Source organism: Rissa tridactyla, chromosome 1, assembly GCF_028500815.1.
Source record: "Rissa tridactyla isolate bRisTri1 chromosome 1, bRisTri1.patW.cur.20221130, whole genome shotgun sequence".
NCBI classification, from domain to species: domain Eukaryota; kingdom Metazoa; phylum Chordata; class Aves; order Charadriiformes; family Laridae; genus Rissa; species Rissa tridactyla.
Window position 1 is genome coordinate 8,046,222 of NC_071466.1, and position 20,360 is coordinate 8,066,581.

A 20,360-nucleotide genomic window follows, 5' to 3' on the forward strand; every position below is an offset into this window, starting at 1 on the left:
ATCCCTGGAGGGGTTCAAGGCCAGGCTGGACGGGGCTTGGAGCAACCTGGGCTGGTTGGAGATGTCCCTGCCCAGGGCAGGGGGGTTGGAACTGGGAGATCTTTAAGGTCCCTTCCAACCCAAACCACTCTGTGATTCTATGACCACTTTTGTGCCAGAGGAACGCCATGAGTCATCCCAACCTCACAGTAATAAAACCTCCAAAGCTCCAACAAACGATGCTATGACAAATTGTGAAAAACCTTCATTTTATACAGAAAAACTTGTTTTGGAGATGTTTCCCTCCATCTGCATTAGCATTAGGTGACCAACTATCCCCTAGGCAGCCGGATACAACACAGCCCTGCCCACCTGGAGCAGCCCCCTCCGGCTCTCCCGCGCTCAAGCAACTTGTCTCATTCTAACACAACTATAATTTAATTCCATCCTGTAAACAGCAATACAGCTCAGCTGGAAAAACTAAAGCGTTTCTACCAATGATCTGAAGCGCCTTTTCTAAGCGTAGCTTGGCAAGCTTCTGATCTTAAAACTAACAAAGAACAGGTGAAGCATAAAAAAAAACCCCACAATAAATATTTAAAATCTTTGCTTTGATGGCAAGCTGGGTTTTATTCCAAATTACTAAATTGCTAACAAATCTGTTACACGTTTAACACCTGAGCTGCTTCTGAAACACACGCACAGCTTTTGATACCCAGTTTCGACTCCGGATTCACCTCCCCTGTCTGAGCCAATTCCTGCAACGTGGACTTACAGGAAGTAAGTTAACTTAAAATTCCAAAGAAAGGCTGCGCAAAGCCTGCGTCTGTGGAATGAGCCACCGATTGATGTGTTTAGTATTTCAGAGCAAGACGCACGTTTTCAGTAGTCACATAATACAAATTTTTCTGCTCTGCATTCTTGAACTGCAAGAAAACCGGTGCTGCTGAGCACTGGATGCAACCGACCTGAATGATAACAGGCCAAGGTAAATTAGTGAAAGTCCTTTTCCAACAGAAGATAAAAAATGCTATTTTCATTATCTTTCCCGCTGCTGCCAAGGAAATTCAAAGACGGGCTAGCGTGAAGCCGATTTTTAATCCACTCACTTTGTATCTAGTAAGGTGTGAGTTAGCACCCTCGCAGGTGAATAAGGAATGTGTTAAATATGTTGTTTCTACATTAAGTCCCAGCATAAATGAGTTCTGCTTCTGTGCGGGTGGCTAAGGTATGCTTATAAAGGAATATTATGACAGCCCCAGAGCAGCTCGTTTGAGCTCAACGGCAATTATTATTATTTTTTAGCCCAGCAGATGAATTATTTAAGTATCAAAATTACCCCGGAAGCGATCGCGTATTCCTGATTCTGGCTGCTCGACAGAGCAAACAAACCACGTCTATGACAAGACTCAAATCTGTTTTCTGTGTTTGCCATTCTCCATTCCAGGGAGAAAACGCCGCAATACTTTGGTTTTTAAGTTGACAGTCAATTATTAAGAAACGATCCAAAGAGTTTCACAGGGCGTTACTGGGACGGATGACTAACGCGGTTCCAGATTACCCAGCGCAGAACTCAGCTGCGATTTCTCTTCCCAAACATGCAGAATGAACATAACGGAACGTCTCTTGATTGCTGTTCTCTGAAGATCTGGTACCGTGTAAACGCGCTCATGAGAATGCAATCTGGGTGGCAACAGGAAAAATTCTCCCCAAGAAAACCGCCTAGTTTCTTTTAACCCAATACCACTCATGAGGAACCAAAAATAATAACCATTCCGTTCTGTCATTCTTTTGGAAGCCAATCTTAAGCCTGGGAACCTCTATGTGCTGTAAGGATTCGGTTACAATGGTTCATTCAGTTAAAACTTACCCTGCTGGAAGTCTCCAGTAAAAACTGGAAGGTGTTTTGTACAGCTTGGCATGTCTCTAGCTCAGTCCTGCTGAATGCCATTAAATAATCCTTCAGGTGATCATATACATTGCCGTCAAGAGCCTGTATGAGGGAAAGAATTAGAGGAAATTCAGAAAGAAATTAAGAAAAGCGATACGTACTTTGGAATAGGATTTATTAATATTCACGTCTAGGTTTGTAAGATGCCCGCATAATTTCTTTTAACACATATTCACCTATAAAAATCAGACTGGATGGTGACAAGAGGACATCCTTCACTGTTGACAAGGAGGAATGGCCGTGCTTTATTTCCATTAGGTGGCACCACAGAGCACCGTAACAATGTCGCGTTATAATAAATGATTTTCATCCAGTTGTGTAACGCGGCCACAGCGGAACAGTGAGGTCAGGCCGGGATAAGGGAATACGCTCAGGGAAATGGCTTTTATGCCAAGGAAGCGACCTGGTCACCTCAAGGATACGGGGCTTGGAGCAGGCAGAGCACTCCTTGAGCCACTGGACCACACTCCAAATGACATTACCAAGACACTCAACATCTGTATGCTTCAGATACACAGCTATTTGCTAATTAAAACCTGCTAATCAATACCAGCCATTCTGCGTAAGCACAACACACCTCTTCGGTGCACAGAATTGCCAAATACGTAACAAAAATGTCCGTACGACATCAAAGCTCCTACTCAAAAGCCCTGTTGCAACCAGAGCCATAAACCCACATCTCATGGCCTAGGTCACACGTAGGTTTAATGCACGTTCTGTATTATACCTGTCTGACTTTGCAAGTGACTGACGATTTCATTTAAATTTCACAAATACGCATTTAAATAGTGTATACCAGGTTTCACAGGTAATCATTGAAATAGTAGATTCATTGAAACAGTGTATTTCAGATCTCAACTGATTCAAGGGCGCGTTGCCATATAAAACTGCATTTGATTATTTCAATCATTTTGAAAAGTCAGGGAGGGGGGAAAGGTGAAATCGCACAAGCCTTAAGAAATGGTTTCTGCCCCAACAGAATCAATGTCTGCCCGGCTTTTAAATCCCTCCAGGGATGGCGACTCCACCACTGCCCTGGGCAGCCTCTTCCAATGCTTGACAACCCTTTCAGGGAAGAAATTTCTCCTAATATCCATCCTAAACCTCCCCTGGGGCAACTTGAGGCTGTTTTCTCTTGTCCCAGGGCCTGTTCCTTGGGAGAAGAGCCCGACCCCCCCTGGCTACCCCCTCCTTTCAGGGAGTTGTAGAGAGCAAACTCTCTACTTGACAAAGCAATTATAAATGCTCAGTCTGCAAAGCAGCTCTGATATTTTTAATTCCAGTGTGCTAGAAAGCAGTATTTCAGTTCAATCCCCCTGCCTTCGTATCAAGCCCGTATGTTCGCTTGGTGTTCAACCCAGCAGGAGGGATTCACGTCGTTTAACTTCAGACTTCTGCGCCGGAATTTGTCACTCTAGGTCCTTTTTTGAGTCAATGGAGAGAAGCTGGGACTGCTGGGGTGCGATTCATCTCCCTCTAAGATAGATGGCTAAAACAGGTCAGATGAAACGCAGCATGCAAAGTGCCTCTTCCTCTTCACTGCCCATTAATAGCACCCAGACAATTAGCTTAGATGTCTACCTCGGTCACAGAAAGCTGGGTGAGATGAAACCCATCTCAACTCAACATGTTTTTATTCTCTGCAACTCTTATCTACCGAGCCCTAGGAATGAAACTTTTCTCTCTACAGCTGTATTCTATAGTTCTAAGAATATAAAAAGATATATAATCTTCAATTTCATTTTTCCCTCGCTCCTCTTGCAATGACCACAGCTCTGAAGCGTCGTGCTGCGATGTCAAAGTACCCTCCCAGTGCGATAGATAAGATACATAGGAAAGAACACCAAAGCAAAGCATGGCAAAACGTAAGGAAGCGTACAAATCTGTCAGCGTGTGAAAACTGCCTTTTTCCTTTCATTAATTAAAAGCAGTTTCAATATAAAGTTCTTAAATATCGCCGAGAGCTGCCGGAATCGCCGTTATTAAAGGCGGCGCGATGCGACACGGGCACATTTCTCAGCCAAGGAAAACCCACAGCTCCAGCACCCGCTAAAAAACTCAGCGTTGCACAGAAAAAGCAACAATTCCATCCCATCAGTTACAGGACGAGAGAGTTGGTTGGGTACAAATTGCTTTCAATGATAATGTAGCTATTCATTCTATAAAATGACAATTATTCTATCAAGCTGGATATGTTAATACTAAAACAAAAGATGTGAGTTTGCTGAACTATACAATAATAGATTAATATTCATGTGGGATTTTGTAATACCGAATCTGAATCTCATTTCCTGACAAACACTCTGACCCGAACCACCGAACACTCCAATTTAGGTTTGAAAGAAAAAGTCTTTTCAAAATTTCTGATCGCTCAACTTGGAAGAGGAAACTGAAAAAAAAAAAGCCCAAAAAATAAAATCAAAAAACCCCAACAGACGTTATTTCACTACAATGGCTTTTGTTCTCGTTCTGAATCTCAGAAGATTACTAAATCACTTACTGTATTACCATTAGACTGAAAAACCTGTCTTTTTTCCAGCCTCAAAAGAAAATCAAGATTTAAGTTTTGTTTTTTTTTTAACAAACCCGACATTAAAACTATGATAATATGAAGTTAAGTATCGCGGAATTACCATTTCCAAGGATAGGAAAAAAGCCAATGTTTTTTAAGAAATAATTTCTTTAGAGTGAAATTGTCATACTAAAGGTAAAAAACTATTTCTCCACCTGAGCCCAAGCTTTAGCAGATAATGGCTGAAATTAGGCCTGACAAAAATTGAATCTGTTAACTAAGGCAACGGATACACAACCAAATTAAAGTGTATTTTTATAAAAACCCCTATACGTTAATTCAAATCAATAAAATGACATGGTGGGGGTGGCGAGCACATTTTTCTGATTTCAACATAAAGTTTCAAGTATGACATAACATAGTTTTCCGAGGAACAAAATTTCACTCCCAATTTTGATCATCATTTTGAGAAGGTTTTCCTTTTTTAATTCAAGGGATTATATTTAACATTTTAGGAACTAACTCCTATTCTATTCTATTTTATTTTATTCTATTCTGTTCTGTTCCGTTCCTCTACTCTACTCTACTCTACTCTACTCTACTCTACTCTACTCTACTCTCATATGCACCAGCTTTATTCATTCATTGAGATTTCCTCAAAGGCAAAGACACAAATAAAACTACTTCAGATATTGTTAGTGCCTTTGGGCCATCGTTCTTAATCTCTGCTGATAACACACGAAGTAGAAAAGACAGTGCTGAACGTATCGCTTTCCTTCATGCAACTTTGAGGTCTCTTCACTAGAGCATTTACAGGTATAGTCCCACTTATCTAAAAATTACCACTTCAATTTCTTGGAGAAGACAGAGAACAGGCTAAACTACTTGCATTTTTTTTATTTTAAAAGACTCACTCCTTCTCAGATCCCAAAGAAAAAACAAGGAAATTATTTGACCCGTGCGTAACGCAAGACCAGAATCGTGGAAAGGCACCAAGGCGGGTCTTCCATTTTCTCTCATTTATTTGTGAAATATTCCTGTTATTCTACTCACGTCTGTCTTGCACAGAAACTGCTAAGCTGTGCTGAAGCTCTGCGTGATATTTTTACAGTTTAAACTCAAGTGTTTGAATTAAACCTCCCATTTAGGGATCTGAATCCACCGGGTACCAAAACCTGGACCCTACAGTACTAAGTTAAAAACCCGCAATTAAAACCACACTTACAACACCATGTGGGTTTTCATCAACTAACTTACACTAATCTCATCTGAATCACCACTGCCTAGAAATAATTTCATATTTTTAAACACTAGCACTTATATGTTTAGATATTTTTGAACGCCCTAACCCTCCCTGGAACCCCACTCTTTCAATAAGACAACCATCGCGGATCAAATGACGTTTTCATTTGTAAACGTCCACCTTTTCTTGAGTTGATGCAACTCAACACTCTACCTGTGTTAATTTTGCCTACGCCCAGCATTAAAAACCTTGACAAACGCTTCGTAAGCTGCCACCACTTTGCCGGAAACAATAGAGCTGATGTTGAAGGCCAAGAATTTCCTTACATGGGTGGAGGGAACAGATCAAAATTAGACCTGACCCTGCCCCACCCGCACGACAGGCGGAAAATGAAAAGATAAGGGAAAGTTTTAAATGAAGTGAACAAAAATCATTGTGTTTGCGGAGTGATAGTTTTCCACGAAGCAGGGGGTTGGAACTAGATGATCTTTAAGGTCCCTTCCAGCCCTAACGATTCTATGATTCTATGAAGTCAATGGGGTTGCATCACGGGAATGCGACATACTTTCCTGCGTAGTAATCAAAGCCAACCCCTCAAATAAAAAGGGAGATCCGTATCGCAGGCGCCTTCTCTTTATTTTTGGTGGCCTATTAAAAATTAAAACCTAATTCTTACACCACCTTATTCTCATTTCCATTAGAAACCCTGTTTTATCTATCCCTCATCTGGTCTGTTCCGAAAACAACCTGTAACCCATTAAGACCAGGGACTCTATTTTTCACCCCGTATTTTCTGTAACACTACTCTAAACTTTGTCTTACTTAACATTAAAAAATAACAATATGAATTACCTAGCAACGCATGCTGAGGGAAGCTTTTTGAGTGCTTGTGTTTAAAACTTATGCCTATAATCCATTAAATAAACAGTGCGATCTCACGGATGATGCAGTCTGGGAATTTTCAGTTGAATGATTTTGGCAAATGAGACCCCAAGCGTTTTAATTTTTATATGCAAATACCTCCGAATATAAAAAGGAACATCGAAAGGAAAGTTACAATAATAGCTAAATTGTTAACAGGAGTTTTTACTATTAGCTTAAGCATCCTTCTGGGTCTCCGAGAGGTTAAAACAAAAGTAGTTCGGATCTATTTTATCCCAAGTGTGGCAATGGATCTCAGATTATTTGACAGTGAAGGACAGAGTGTTTTAAAAACTCGCCTAAAACTCAGAAGTAATAAAGTCAACAACTTGAATCAGCTGGCTTTGCCCAACTCAGCAGTATTTGGATCAGTGACACGCATTTCCCAAGGACGTTGGGAGAAGAAAGGAAGGAAGGTCAGGAAAACCCATCCTTTTCAATTAACGGTTACATTCCACGGTGATTTTCCCTTAAAAATGCTGATTCCTCATAATAATTTATTCTAGGCACCAATTTCTCCTAACACAGAAGAGGACCCGCTTTTCTTTAAGTCTTTTTAAATTCTTCCATCACCGCAGTATTTGTCACTGCTGAAATACCCTTCTCCTCCATCAAGGCAACGAACATAAAAGTAAATCAAGTCTCTGAGTATTTGTCAACAAAACGCGACTTCTAGATCTAAATTACACACAAACCCAAGATCAAAGCGAGAGAAGTGTCCCTGAACCACTCACCTGCAGCAACCCTCTATCTGCTGACATAAAACTAGTGTGAGTTCCTGCAGTTCTCAGTCGTCGCAATCCTGGAGGAACAATTGCACAGCGTCTGCACCCATCACGAGGTTGAAGTGTGACGCCTGACTTAAAAATGACGGGAAGCCTGCTGCCTGTACCGGCTCAGCGTTTGATAAAAATCCTCTTTTTCCGCTAAACCGTACGTGAAAGAAGAGAAAGCCGCAGAGAAAAGCTGAGAACAAAACCCTACCCTCTCTGCTGGATCAAAAAGTTAGTACTGGATTTTCTCAGCCTTCAAGGAGAAAGGACAGGAGAGACACGGAGCTGTTGGAGCGGGACCAGAGGAGGCCCCGGAGATGCTGGGAGGGCTGGAGCCCTTCTGCTGGGAGGACAGGCTGAGAGAGCTGGGGGGGTTCAGCCTGCAGCAGAGAAGGCTCCGGGGAGACCTTAGAGCCCCTTCCAGTCCCTAAAGGGGGCCTACAGGAAAGCTGGGGAGGGACTCTGGATGAGGGAGGGGAGCCATGGGACGAGGGGGAAGGGTTTTCCACTGCAAAAGGGGAGATTGAGCTGAGATCTGAGGCAGAAATTCTTGGCTGTGAGGGCGGTGAGCCCCTGGCCCAGGTTGCCCAGAGAAGCTGTGGCTGCCCCATCCCTGCAGGGGTTCAAGGCCAGGTTGGACGGGGCTTGGGGCAACCTGGGCTGGTGGGAGGTGTCCCTGCCCAGGGCAGGGGGGTGGAACTGGATGATCTTTAAGGTCCCTTCCAACCCAAACCATTCTGTGACTCTATGATCATCCAAGATTAGCTCTGGAAATTCAGAATTCAAGTTAGACGACAGCAGCACAGCCCCACAGTTTGCATCCCATGCAAAACAGTACTAAGCTAAGGCCAAAAAATTCTCCATATCCCAGGAGAAACCTGCACAGCCAAAGCTTCTGTAGTGACAAACCTCCTTCATAGTGAGGTCAGGGTCCAACTTACTCTCAGTGAAGTAACACTAGCTAGAGAACTAGAACACTGCCTGAGAACATCTGGAATTCAGTGGGGTTCTACAGAAGGGAAACACAACTATCCTAAAGGCGACACACCTGGACAGAGCGAGGAAAGACTCCAGTTAATTTGGGGCAGGTGGGTGCTACTCAAAACGCAGAGCTACGACAGCTGGGAGCACTCCAAAGCAGCAAGTGTAAAAAAGGAGGATGGGACTGAAATTCCTGCGTTTTCGTAGATGACTGTTGTCATGCAGCTCCCCGGGAGGGAAAGAGGGAAGAGCTTTCGAAATAACACTAGGGTTCCACCAGCATTGGTTCCTTACCCAAGGTGTGCATTTCTTTGCAGATTATTGGTGCTCTGCTCATGCTGGTCCCTTCAACACTTTGTAAAAATTAAATACTGCAGCAAAACCACTCTACTTTTACTTGAATTTCTCAATGATGGAATCATAGTTTGGGTGGGAAGGGACCTTTAAAGGTGATCTAGTCCAACTCCCTGCCCTGGGCAGGGACACCTCCCACCAGACCAGGTTGCTCAAAGCCCTGTCGAACCTGGCCTTGAACACCTCCAGGGATGGGGCATCTCCCACCTCTCTGGGCAACCTGGGCCATTGTTTCACCACCCTCAGGGTAAAACATTTCTTCATTAGATCAAGTCTGAATCTCTCCTCTTTTTGTTTAAAGCCATTCCCCCTCGTCCCATGGCTCCCATCCCTGATCCAGAGTCCCTCCCCAGCTTTCCTGGAGACCCTTGAGGGACTGGAAGGGGCTCAAAGGTCTCCCCGGAGCCTTCTCTTCTCCGGGCTGCACTCCCCCAACTCCTCAGCCCATATTAAAACTGCTTTTGATGGCTTCCTCTGTAACCTGGCGTCTTCAGCTCTACTCTGGAAGCATTTCAGTAGGTACCAACTGTGAAGTACAGGTGGACAGACAAGTGTCCTGGGCACCTCGGTTGCCCTCAACTCCTGCAGCACTTAGTTTCTTTGAACACCAAGCATTGTCAAACACAAAGTATCAGCCAAAACAAACAAAAAGGGTAGTAACCCCCAGACATTTTTACTCTTCTAGTCCTTACTGCACTTATAGCAAACTCTTCTACCTCCCCAGCCACCAATCTGTTCATGTCTCCTTGAAACGAAGAAGGTTCTGGCCCAATAACTCCAGAGACCCTACAGAAAGACCGTCTGCCACCTCTCTGGCTTCTGCTCCTTCTTGCAGAAGGATAGAAATAGGATAGAAGGATAGAAAATAATTTTAAGGACTTTTTACGACTGTCTCACTCTACTGTCGCTGTCTGTCAGACTAATTAGCTTCTCCTGTTCCTTTTTATTTTCTTTTTCTGCTATCAACATCCTGCATGACTGCATGTTCTTCAGAAGTACATTCTTAAGCAGCCAGCTGTGAACGAGGAAGCGAGAGATATTGCAGGGACATATCCATACCGCTCAGGAGCGGAGAAATGAAAAAAATAAATAAATCTGGGAACAAGTGGAAATAAAAAAAGCAGACCAAAAGGTCGGAAGAGAATATGATGAAAAAGGCTGCAAAAACGTATAGAGTGTCGAGTTAAATCAACAAAGGTTGGAGAAGCGATTTTAGTTTCCTCATCTTTTCCCCCAGCGTAGAGAAGGAGCTTTCATCATGGCCAACATGAGGATAATAAAGAGTAGAAGACAAGAAGTGCCCTGACTTCTGTTTGCCTGCCTTTCGGCTCAGCGCCCATAAACACACTTTGCACTTTCCCTTACCCCAGAGCTTTGTATTTTCTAGTGTCAATAGTTTCGGGCTTGTTTGCAAGTTCTTTGTTTGGTTTCATTAGTCACTTGATGATTGTTCTGCACATCATTTTGTTCCTTTACAATTTAGGCAGGGTCATTGTTTTTAATGACAAAACCTTTGTGGCCGGTACACTGAAGTCTATTCTGAGCCCAGAAAAAACATGAAATGACCGCCAGCAGATGCCCGTCACCCTGCCCGAATCCACAATGTCCCTTTAAAACAATTATAAGCAAAATTAATGATGATATTAAGTAGCCCTTCTAGATCTGCCCCCACCGATCTCATGGCAGCGCCCTGTAGTTGTCCCAGGTGACCACGGGTAGGTGGCCACAGGCACCGAAGGAAGTCTCTTTTGCAAATTTTTTCTATCAATAATATAAATAATTCTTGGCCCCCACAAGGGCATGAGAGTCACCCAATGAAGACAGCATTAAACGAACACTTCAGAGTTCAAGAATAATTCCACTTAAATCAGTGGGAATACCCTGATGCAAGATTGCCCTAACAATGGAAAAATCAGACCTTCAAAAATTCTACTGTATAAAGCTTAAAAAAAACCCATGGAAGATAAGAACAGATTCTTTATAGTCTAGAAATACACATACTTTTGCTAAAGTTTTTAAATATCATCTCCGAAGACTTCTTGGACCTATTTTGCTTTTTCTTTCGTGGCACTGGAATAAATCCCAAGGGGATCGATCCTTCTTCGGACATGACACATTTTCACTAAATTGCCCTGGCGCCATCAGCTTCGCTTTTGTACTTCCTCGTTCTTGGGGAAAAAAAAACCAGCTCTGGCTCGAATCCAACACTCAGAAGGCAGCTTCGTGGCAGACTGTCACTGCCACGTCACCTCCGCACCTAGACTGTTCCTGCCAACAACATTTGGCTTCCTTCATGCACAAAAATGGATATTTAATTCGTTCAGCCTTTTGCCATTGATTTCTGCTATTCCGGGATTCTTATGCTGACCACATCATCATCGTCATCACCATCACCACGATCGCCAAACGGCAGTGGAGCGTGTGCTATGTCTGACAGTTGCAGCTGGATTCTTTATTTTTTCTTCAGTAGGAAAACGTACCCAACAATGAATTATTTTGTTGCTCAGTTTAAAAAGAAAATAAATATATATTTTACATAATTTAGAAGGTGGGTTCAGGAAATGTACTTTGCCCGAGCATGGGTTAGAACCACGACGATTCTCAGCTCCTACAGGAGTTAATCGCACACAAACACAGACTCATCTCCAAGAAAGCTCTTGAAATTTTTCCTTACTGCAGAGATCCACGGTGTCACAGGTGTGGATTGACCAGCAAGTCCCCGCAGAAGCCTTCCTACTGAAAATGAAACAGCCTGACTCAGACACACTGGCTCTTCTGGATAAGTGTCCTGGAATACCACGTCCAGCTCTGGAGCCCTCAGCACAAGCAGGACATGGACCTGTTGGAGGCCACAAAGATGATCAAAGGGCTGGAGCCCCTCTGCTGTGAGGACAGGCTGAGAGAGCTGGGGGTGTTCAGCCTGGAGAAGAGAAGGCTCCGGGGAGACCTTAGAGCCCCTTCCAGTCCCTGAAGGGGGCCTACAAGAAAGCTGGGGAGGGGCTGTTTGCGAGGGCATGGAGTGACAGGACGAGGGGCAGTGGCTTTAAAGTAGAGCAGGGCAGGTTTAGATCAGACATTAGGAAGAAGTTCTTTACACTGAGGGTGGTGAGACACCGGAACAGGTTGCCCAGAGAGGTGGTGGAGGCCCCATCCCAGGAGACATTCAAGGCCGGGCTTGATGAGACTCTGAGCAACCTGGTCTAGTTGAAGATGTCCCTGCTTAATGCAGGGGGGTTGGACTGGATGGCCTTTAAAGGTCCCTTCCAACCCAACACATTCTATGATTCTAAGTCTCAAAACGTTCTATGTTCTACAAAAGTATAGACTAAAGAACAGAAACCTTAAAGTGACTCAAATGTGAGTGTGAAAATGCATTTCACGCCAAATCCCATGTTTCTTAATAGTTTAAAATACCTCCTTGGCGGATAAAATGCATAAAAAAGTGTAAAACAAGAAATCAGATACTGATCATACGCATTCCTCGTGACCTTTTATTTTCTCTTTTGCATCCCTCCATTTTTTTAACCATCTATTTTGCTGCTGCTGTTTTCAGTTGTTGTTCAGTATATTCAATCTCTGTATTATCGTTTTTACAGCAGTTAATTTTTTCGTCCCGTGTGCTTTTCATCTACATCCCCAATTAAATCTGTCGAACAAAAACTTTTCTGCTCCAGCGCAGGCTGTTGCTCCCATTTGCTATTTGGATTTATCGCTTCCATATGTTTGGGGGTTTTTTTTCTGCCATGGGTTTAAAGTTCCCTGTCACTATTAGGGAACAGGCTTTTCAAAAGACGCCCTCAGAATAGGTGTAGGTGATGGCGACATTGCAATATTCAAAATTTCATTTTATCTATTACTGAGCGTTTCAGATTCTTATCACGCCAAAGAGACATAACCGGCAGTTTGACGCGGTCCTACAAATGTAACGTCCCACCGTCCAATCCACAAGACAACATTTCAGGATAAGGAAGACATTTTTTGAATTCAAATTCAAATACGCTTTTTAAATTTTATATTAAAATGTCCATTAATTAACCAAGATGAAAAGGGCAGAGCATATTTCACACAGCAAACCCCCGGTTCCTGAAAAGACACTCTATTAAAGGATTACTAAGCACTTTTTACCAGTCATACTAAAATTTAAGGACCAAACCAAGTGAAACTATTTTTAGGAATTTTTTGTAATCCACACAAATGAGCAACATGTTCTTAAAAGGAAAACGGCTCAGAGTCACAGTACTGCTATTACCGTCATAATTATAGAATTGGAGAACAATGAAAGAAATTATCGTGAGCAATAAAGGAAAAAACACGACAGGGGGATGCCAAAGGTACAGCAGCTGCGTCGCAGCACAGAAGGTTAATCCCTGTTTCCCAAATATCGCTCGGGAATTCCACGTGCCAATTACGCTTTATTACTTTTAGTAGTCCATTCTCATTTATTCCCAGGGGAATCACACTCACAATTGATGCGCGCACTCCTTAAAAGCATCGGTGGGTGAGGAGAGAGAGAATTTTAGGCTGAAGTCTGTAATTAAAAACACTGTGAAAGGTTTGTCCCTTTTAAACAGACTCCCCCCCTCCAACACGAAGCCGGGCACAAAAAAAACCATTACAAACCGCACTCCTAAATAAGAATTGACGGGTTCATTGGTTGCACCATTTTCTCCAGAAGCTGACAGTATTTTATAAGCTTTTACTCTTGGATACACAACAGTGATGGGTAATAAAAATAAGCAGAAAAGTGAATAAAATGGGATCCAGTGGTGTTGCATTATCTTTGAATTAAATCACTTCTTCAGCATGGCCTGACTGGAAACATATTTATGTTTATTTATATATTTATATATTTATTTATATATTTATATTTAAATCTATACATTTATTCTCATAACATCTCTGAGGAGCATAACTATAGAATCACAGAATAGTTTGGGTTGGAAGGGACCTTAAAGATCATCCAATCCCACCCCCCTGCCCTAGGCAGGGACACCTCCCACCAGACCAGGTTGCTCCAAGCCCCGTCCAACCTGGCCTTGAACCCCTCCAGGGATGGGGCAGCCACAGCTTCTCTGGGCAACCTGGGCCAGGGGCTCACCACCCTCACAGCCAAGAATTTCTGCCCAAGATCTCAGCTCAATCTCCCCTCTTGCAGTGGAAAACCCTTCCCCCTCATCCCATGGCTCCCCTCCCTCATCCAGAGTCCCTCCCCAGCTTTCCTGGAGCCCCTTGAGGGGCTGGAAGGGGCTCCAAGGTCTCCGTGGAGCCTTCTCTTCTCCAGGCTGAACCCCCCCAACTCTCTCAGCCCGTCCTCCCAGCAGAGGGGCTCCAGCCCTCTGATCATCTTCGTGGCCCTCCGCTGGACCCGTTCCAACAGGTCCATGTCCTTCTTGTGCTGAGGCCCCAGAGCTGGAGGCAGCACTGCAGGGGGGTCTCCCCCGAGCGGAGCAGAGGGGCAGAATCCCCCCCCTCACCCTGCTGCCCACACTGCTGGGGATGCAGCCCAGGCTGCGGGGGGGTTTCTGGGCTGCCAGCGCACGTTGATGGCTCATGTTGAGCTTCTCTTCCACCAGCACCCCCAAGTCCTTCTCCTCAGGGCTGCTTTCAAGCCATTCTCTGCCCATCGTGGATTTGTGCTTGGGATTGCTGTGACCCAGGTGCAAGATCTTGCACTTGGCCTGGTTGAACTTCATGAGGTTCGCACAGGCCCACCTCTCCAGCCTGTCCAGGATGGCATCCCTTCCCTCCAGCATGCTGACCGCCCCACACAGCTTGGTGTCGTCGGCAAGCTTGCTGAGGGTGCACTCAATCCCACATCCGTGTCACCGACAAAGATGTTAACTGCATTAACGTGAGCTTCTCTTCAAACGTATTTCAGCAGTGCTGCACGCTCTATGATTAATAATCAAACCTTTTTTAAAAACTACTTAATTTCCCACTTAATTTCCCAATAATACTGCTCAGATGTCCTAATGACAATACACAGTAAAGCGCAAGCAACGTTTAAATCACATGGGAAGAGATGCTCCAAGAATCTGGTAGGCTTGGGATTTCTTTGATACAAGGTTATCTTTAATACCTAGCCTTTGCTACTAAATAAATCGAGACTTTCACCAAGGTTAATTTGATGAACATTATTTCAGATATCCCCTTTCACATTTGAAATGGGGCTGCTGGACCCAGCTAGACGGCAGGGTCTGTGCTAAATGTGAATGTCGATACACAGAATTTAGATTTAGTTTAAATTTCATTTAAATGTAATTTAAAATTGCATCCCTGAAATCACATATGGATACCATAAAAATACACTATAATAATCCAATACAATCAATGCCCGTTGAGAAGAGCGAAGCAGAAGGGGCTCAGCTATTAAAACTCGTTAAGATTATTTGGGTATACACAGTCATAAATATTTGTGAAGATTTTACTGAGAAAAAAAGATCTTCTCACTCGGATTGGCCGTCTTCCTTCTATCCACCTTTTTCTTAGGACTCCATATCTTTTTTAATTTCTCTTTTATTAAACTGAGTTCTCATCTATTAAATTAAATTATTATATCTAAGGTCTAATATAAACCACTGAGCAATCTGATTGATAGGAGCGTTGAAAAATTTTATTTCTAATATTCTTCAGCTTGAACTAGAAACTTGATTTCTACCTCTCTCCACGTACCTGGTTTTATCCTTCAGTCTAAAGTACCTTCACCAAATAAATTTAGGCACCCCAAAATCAGGATATTGTCACGATTCGTTCAGAACAATTTTGTTCCAGTACCTTTAGGTCATTTTCAGCTGCCGTAACTTGGAGTTACATGAGATTAGCGCCCTTGAACCTCAGTATTTAAACTTTTCTGAAGTTTTTGAATTCCATTAAGATTTTTTAAAGGTACTAATTGCAGGGTGCTGCTCGGTGTGTCCCGACGATGCTGCCACCGAGGGGTTCTGCAGACCAGCAGACGGGGTTGTGACGAACCAGTTGCACTACAACAGGTTCTTCCCATTAACAACGAGCAACGCCGGGCATACCAGAGAGACCTTATTTCTTTTAATTAGCGTTCAAATCCTATGAGTAGTTACTCTAGTGCTTCAATAATTTGTAAAACATTACAAAATATCCTTGTTCAGCTGGACTACGCTGTTCCAGTTCGTCCATCATCGAGCATTAGGGATCTAATGAACTAGGGAACTGATGAACCTGCTGGTAGGGAATATTTGCTTCCCTTCCATGACACGGGGGTTTATCCCAGCTATAAAGCCTTTTTAGCAGAGATAACAACTGGAACAGACGGGATTTATTCTTTTTTTCCTGTATGAAAACTAGCAGGTAGACAAATCATATTGCAGGATTCCCCCTCCTCCTCCTCCCTTGACTGAGCTTTTCGGACAGATTTCCAATCAATTATCTTCCCATCAATTTCTAAATGCTAAATAGGAATTTCTTGCCTCCTAATGTCCTTCTGTGGCCTAATTCCAATGGCACACAGATCAGCTCTGTTCACTTCCCTGCTGAGCCACTCACAGGGAATCACACAATGGTTTGGGTTGGAAGGGACCTTAAAGACCACCCAGTTCCAGCTCCCTGCCCTGGGCAGGGACACCTCCCACCAGACCAGGTTGCTCCAAGCCCCGTCCAACCTGGCCTTGCACCCCTCCAGGGATGGGGCAGCCACAGCTTCTCTGGGCAACCTGGGCCAGGGGCTCACCACCCTCACAGCCAAGAATTTCTTCCCAAGATCTCAGCTCCATCTCCCCTCTTGCAGTGTGAAGCCATTCCCCCTCGTCCCATGGCTCCCCTCCCTCATCCAGAGTCCCTCCCCAGCTTTCCTGGAGCCCCTTGAGGGGCTGGAAGGGGCTCCAAGGTCTCCGTGGAGCCTTCTCTTCTCCAGGCTGAACCCCCCCAGCTCTCTCAGCCCGTCCTCCCAGCAGAGGGGCTCCAGCCCTCCCAGCATCTCCGGGGCCTCCTCTGGCCCCGCTCCAACAGCTCCGTGTCTCTCCTGTGCTGAGGCCCCAGAGCTGGAGGCAGCACTGCAGGGGGGTCTCCCCCGAGTGGAGCAGAGGGGCAGAATCCCCCTCCTCGCCCTGCTGCCCACGCTGCTGGGGATGCAGCCCAGGCTGTGGGGGGGTTTCTGGGCTGCCAGCACACGTTGCCAGCTCATGTTGAGCTTCTCAGCTCCGGAGGAGTTCTCCCTCTCCATACCAGTTGCACACCCCATTCGTTGCTGGTGGAGCCCTGAGCTAGTCACTGACCCCTCAAAAGGAGCTGAAAGTCAACGTTGCGTGTTGCCTTTTGAGGTGCGCTGTGAACCCCAGCACCAGTAAAGGCTCACCAGCACCATCCCAGAATTCCACTGCAGGAAGGGATCCCAAGGCAAGACAGCTTTCTAAAGAATGTGCCAAAAGTACAGCTCCAACAGCCACTGCCCACATAGGCTACGACAACTGATGACCAGCTCCTCACCTCCATCAATCCATCCCAGCAAACACCTCCACCAGCACCGAATGGACTTAGGTTGGAAGAGAGAAGCAAAGCTTTTGAAGCTGAAAAAATAAAAAGCAACTCACAACTTGGCAGCCGTACCCTATGGAAACCGTCTCAGTTCTGTAAAAACTCTTACCAGGTTTGCTTCCCTCTGGGGTGACACTGAGATGCGCAAAAAATAATAGATTAGAAGCCACTTTTCCAATAACTTCTTTTAGGATTTAATTACGCTTCAATTTCAGTGCGACATTTTCCACCTTACGCTTACTGGGCTTGTGCTATTTTGGGTCTTATCTCCTTCTTAGAATTCTTCTACCTCTTTTACAAGTTTAGTCACTCAGAAGTGTTTTCTCCTGCCGTTGAACGTATGAGACACCACATCAGTCCTCACAGTCTCCACCAGAAGATGACCATTATAACAAGTTTTGCCTTCTTGATGGTCACTATAACATGTTTTGCCTTCTTCTAAGCCACCTCCCACGTTCCTTGAAGACAACGAAATCTACAGCAAGACCGCGCTTCAAACACTTTCTTAAATTACTCTCCCATTCCTAGAGGCTTTGGGAGAGGATTAAAACCAGCTCATCTTTGCCACTGGCTCCAATGCGTCCAGATGATCGCTTTTAATTTGCAACCCGTATTGGTTAAGTTTAATCAAAAGTGAAGTATCTACTAAGACAACTAGATATTTCATTTTTGATGAAGCAGCGGTTATTCACCTGGATTTTTGGATTTTACCAAACCGTTGGATTTTGCTTTGAATCATCCAACGGAGCATCTGAACCTTTCAGTACCAACTCTGATAGAGGATATTACCAGATATTAGTAAAAATTTCTCCACCGAAAGGGCTGTCAAGCATTGGAAGAGGCTGCCCAGGACAGTGGTGGAATCACCATCCCCGGAGGGATTTAAAAGCCGGGCAGACGTGGTGCTGAGGGACATGGGGTAGTGGTGGCTTTAGCAGTGTTGGGTTGATGGTTCCTGAAAGGTCCCTTGCAACCTAGATGATTCTACGATTCTATAACTCCATTATCACTCCAGTCCTAAATAACCACTCTGGGGGCACAAGACCCGTTTCTCGCCTAAAGAAGGCCTACGGACTGCCGTTCAACTTATAAATATTCTTAGTCCACAGTTTCAATAACGTTTATAGCTTAATATGTCATTTAACAGGACAAAACCTGTATGCATGCATTCCATTTTGGAAACGGTACGCGAGCTCTTCACGTGGTTTCAATGTCAATATGTGTAAATTCCAGGCAACTCGCTGAAACATGGGGTGGTTATATCAATATATAAATAGATAAAGGAAAATGAATCTCTTCCCTTGCGTCTTCCATTCTTCAAGTGAATCCGGAGTTGCTAAAAACAAAGTCCCCCAACCAAACAAAACCCCCCAGATGATCTGTTTGGGATGTCTGCCTCCGTGGCTTCTAAAATCAGAATGTCGCGTGTTTCTCGTTAAAACTTTTCAATGTAGCCCCACCTGCTCCCAACCGGAGGACGCCAGGTGCTTCCTGAGTTGGGTTATTTCTCCGGGCTGGCTACAGAGCGACCGGGAGGCACTGAGGGTGCTTTCTGGCAGAGCCAAGGATTTAGGGAACCGTTCCGACTGTATTACAGCACAGCTTTGAAACAAGATGGCAAAGTTTCATTTCCTGTTCAAAATGGGTAGGTTGATGACAGCTGACAGAAAAATCTTGAAGCCCCATCCAAATCCTAAACAGTTTCTACATGAAAATTATTAAAAGCTAAAAAAAAAAAAAAACACCAAACCACAACCCCCCCCCACTTTGAAAGTTCTCTGTTAACTCCTTAAACTAGATTTCTCCACTAGACGGCCCGGACACCGGTTAAGTACCTCCTCCCCTACCTTAACCCTTAGACTGCTTTCCCTCTGCCCTCTTCCTAGCCGTGATTTTGACTTTTTTTTTTTGGCTTTCCAGTCATTTTCCTTGTTTTACTGCATCGCATTCAACCTTCATCATCGATTATTTCTCTTTCAGTCGCTCCCACTCACTGCACCGACGATACCAGCCTCCTGTTAACTTCCTTGTATAAATACATCCAGGACGTTTTCTACGTAACCTCCTCTACAGGAAATACCTTTCACGAGCATCTGTAAAATCACACTACATTTTTTCGCAATCAACCCTTTTCTCAAGTTGTTTCTGTCAAAATGCCAAAGGAAAACTCGCTGACAAGTCAGAAGCATTATCAAGAAATGGTTTTATTATCCCATGAAAAATGATTATTGCTTTAAGATAATTAAGTAAGCTGCCCTGCTTTATATATCAGGCTTTGCTGTGCTCTGTCTTTACGCTATACACTCCCTGCCCGCGGAGGAATAAATACTTAGTCCCCTTGGAAATAAACGGCCTTTTTTGGAGCAAAATCCTGAAACAAGGAATTGCTTTGCGGTTAAACCACGAGGTGAGAGGGAGCTGACTGTCATCAGGCAAATGTGACCATGGCTCAGTTTGTGATTCAGACACACTCTTTTGTCTCGAGTTAGCCTGGAACGGCTGTGGGAAGGGTAACGTGATCTGTCAGGGTGCGAGCAGTGGATCTGAAATTTAAAATATTAGATGCTACCATAGCTAGCAGTGAGGGTACCGCTTACTGTTTGGGCCAGCTAAACTTCCCTTGCTTGTGATTTTGCCAAAATTACCACCAGAAGTGGTCATCTTTCCAGTAGGAAGCTGCTTTTCACTTCCCTGTAAATGTTTACTGACAGTCAGCTGGAATATAAATGATCAAAACCGTAGTTAGCACATATTCAATAGAATCACAGAATCGTCTAGGTCAGAGGGGACCTTTCAGACCATTGAGTCCAACCATCAGCCTAACGCTGACAGAAACCACCACTAACCCATGTCCCTCAGCACCACGTCTGCCCGGCTTTTAAACACCTCCAGGGATGGCGACTCCACCACTGCCCTGGGCAGCCTCTTCCAATGCTTAACAACCCTTTCGGGGAAGAAATTTCTCCTAATATCCATCCTAAATCTCCCCCAGCACAACTTGAGGCTGTTTCCTCTTGTCCCATCGCCTGTTCCTTGGGAGAAGAGACCGACCCCCCCTGGCTACCCCCTCCTTTCAGGGGGTTGCAGAGAGCGAGAAGGTCTCCCCTCAGCCTCCTTTTCTCCAGGCTGAACACCCCCAGC

General features: G+C 44.4%; 1 protein-coding gene across 1 annotated transcript in view; it reads right to left on the reverse strand.

Annotated features, from left to right (window-relative positions):
• FCHSD2 (FCH and double SH3 domains 2) overlaps positions 1 to 20,360 on the reverse strand; it is a 180,944-nt gene that overhangs the window by 49,832 nt on the left and 110,752 nt on the right. Inside the window, exon 9 of the mRNA XM_054188889.1 lies at positions 1,850 to 1,972. Coding sequence (XP_054044864.1) covers positions 1,850 to 1,972 — 123 coding nt within the window. The remainder of the gene's footprint in view (positions 1 to 1,849; positions 1,973 to 20,360) is intronic.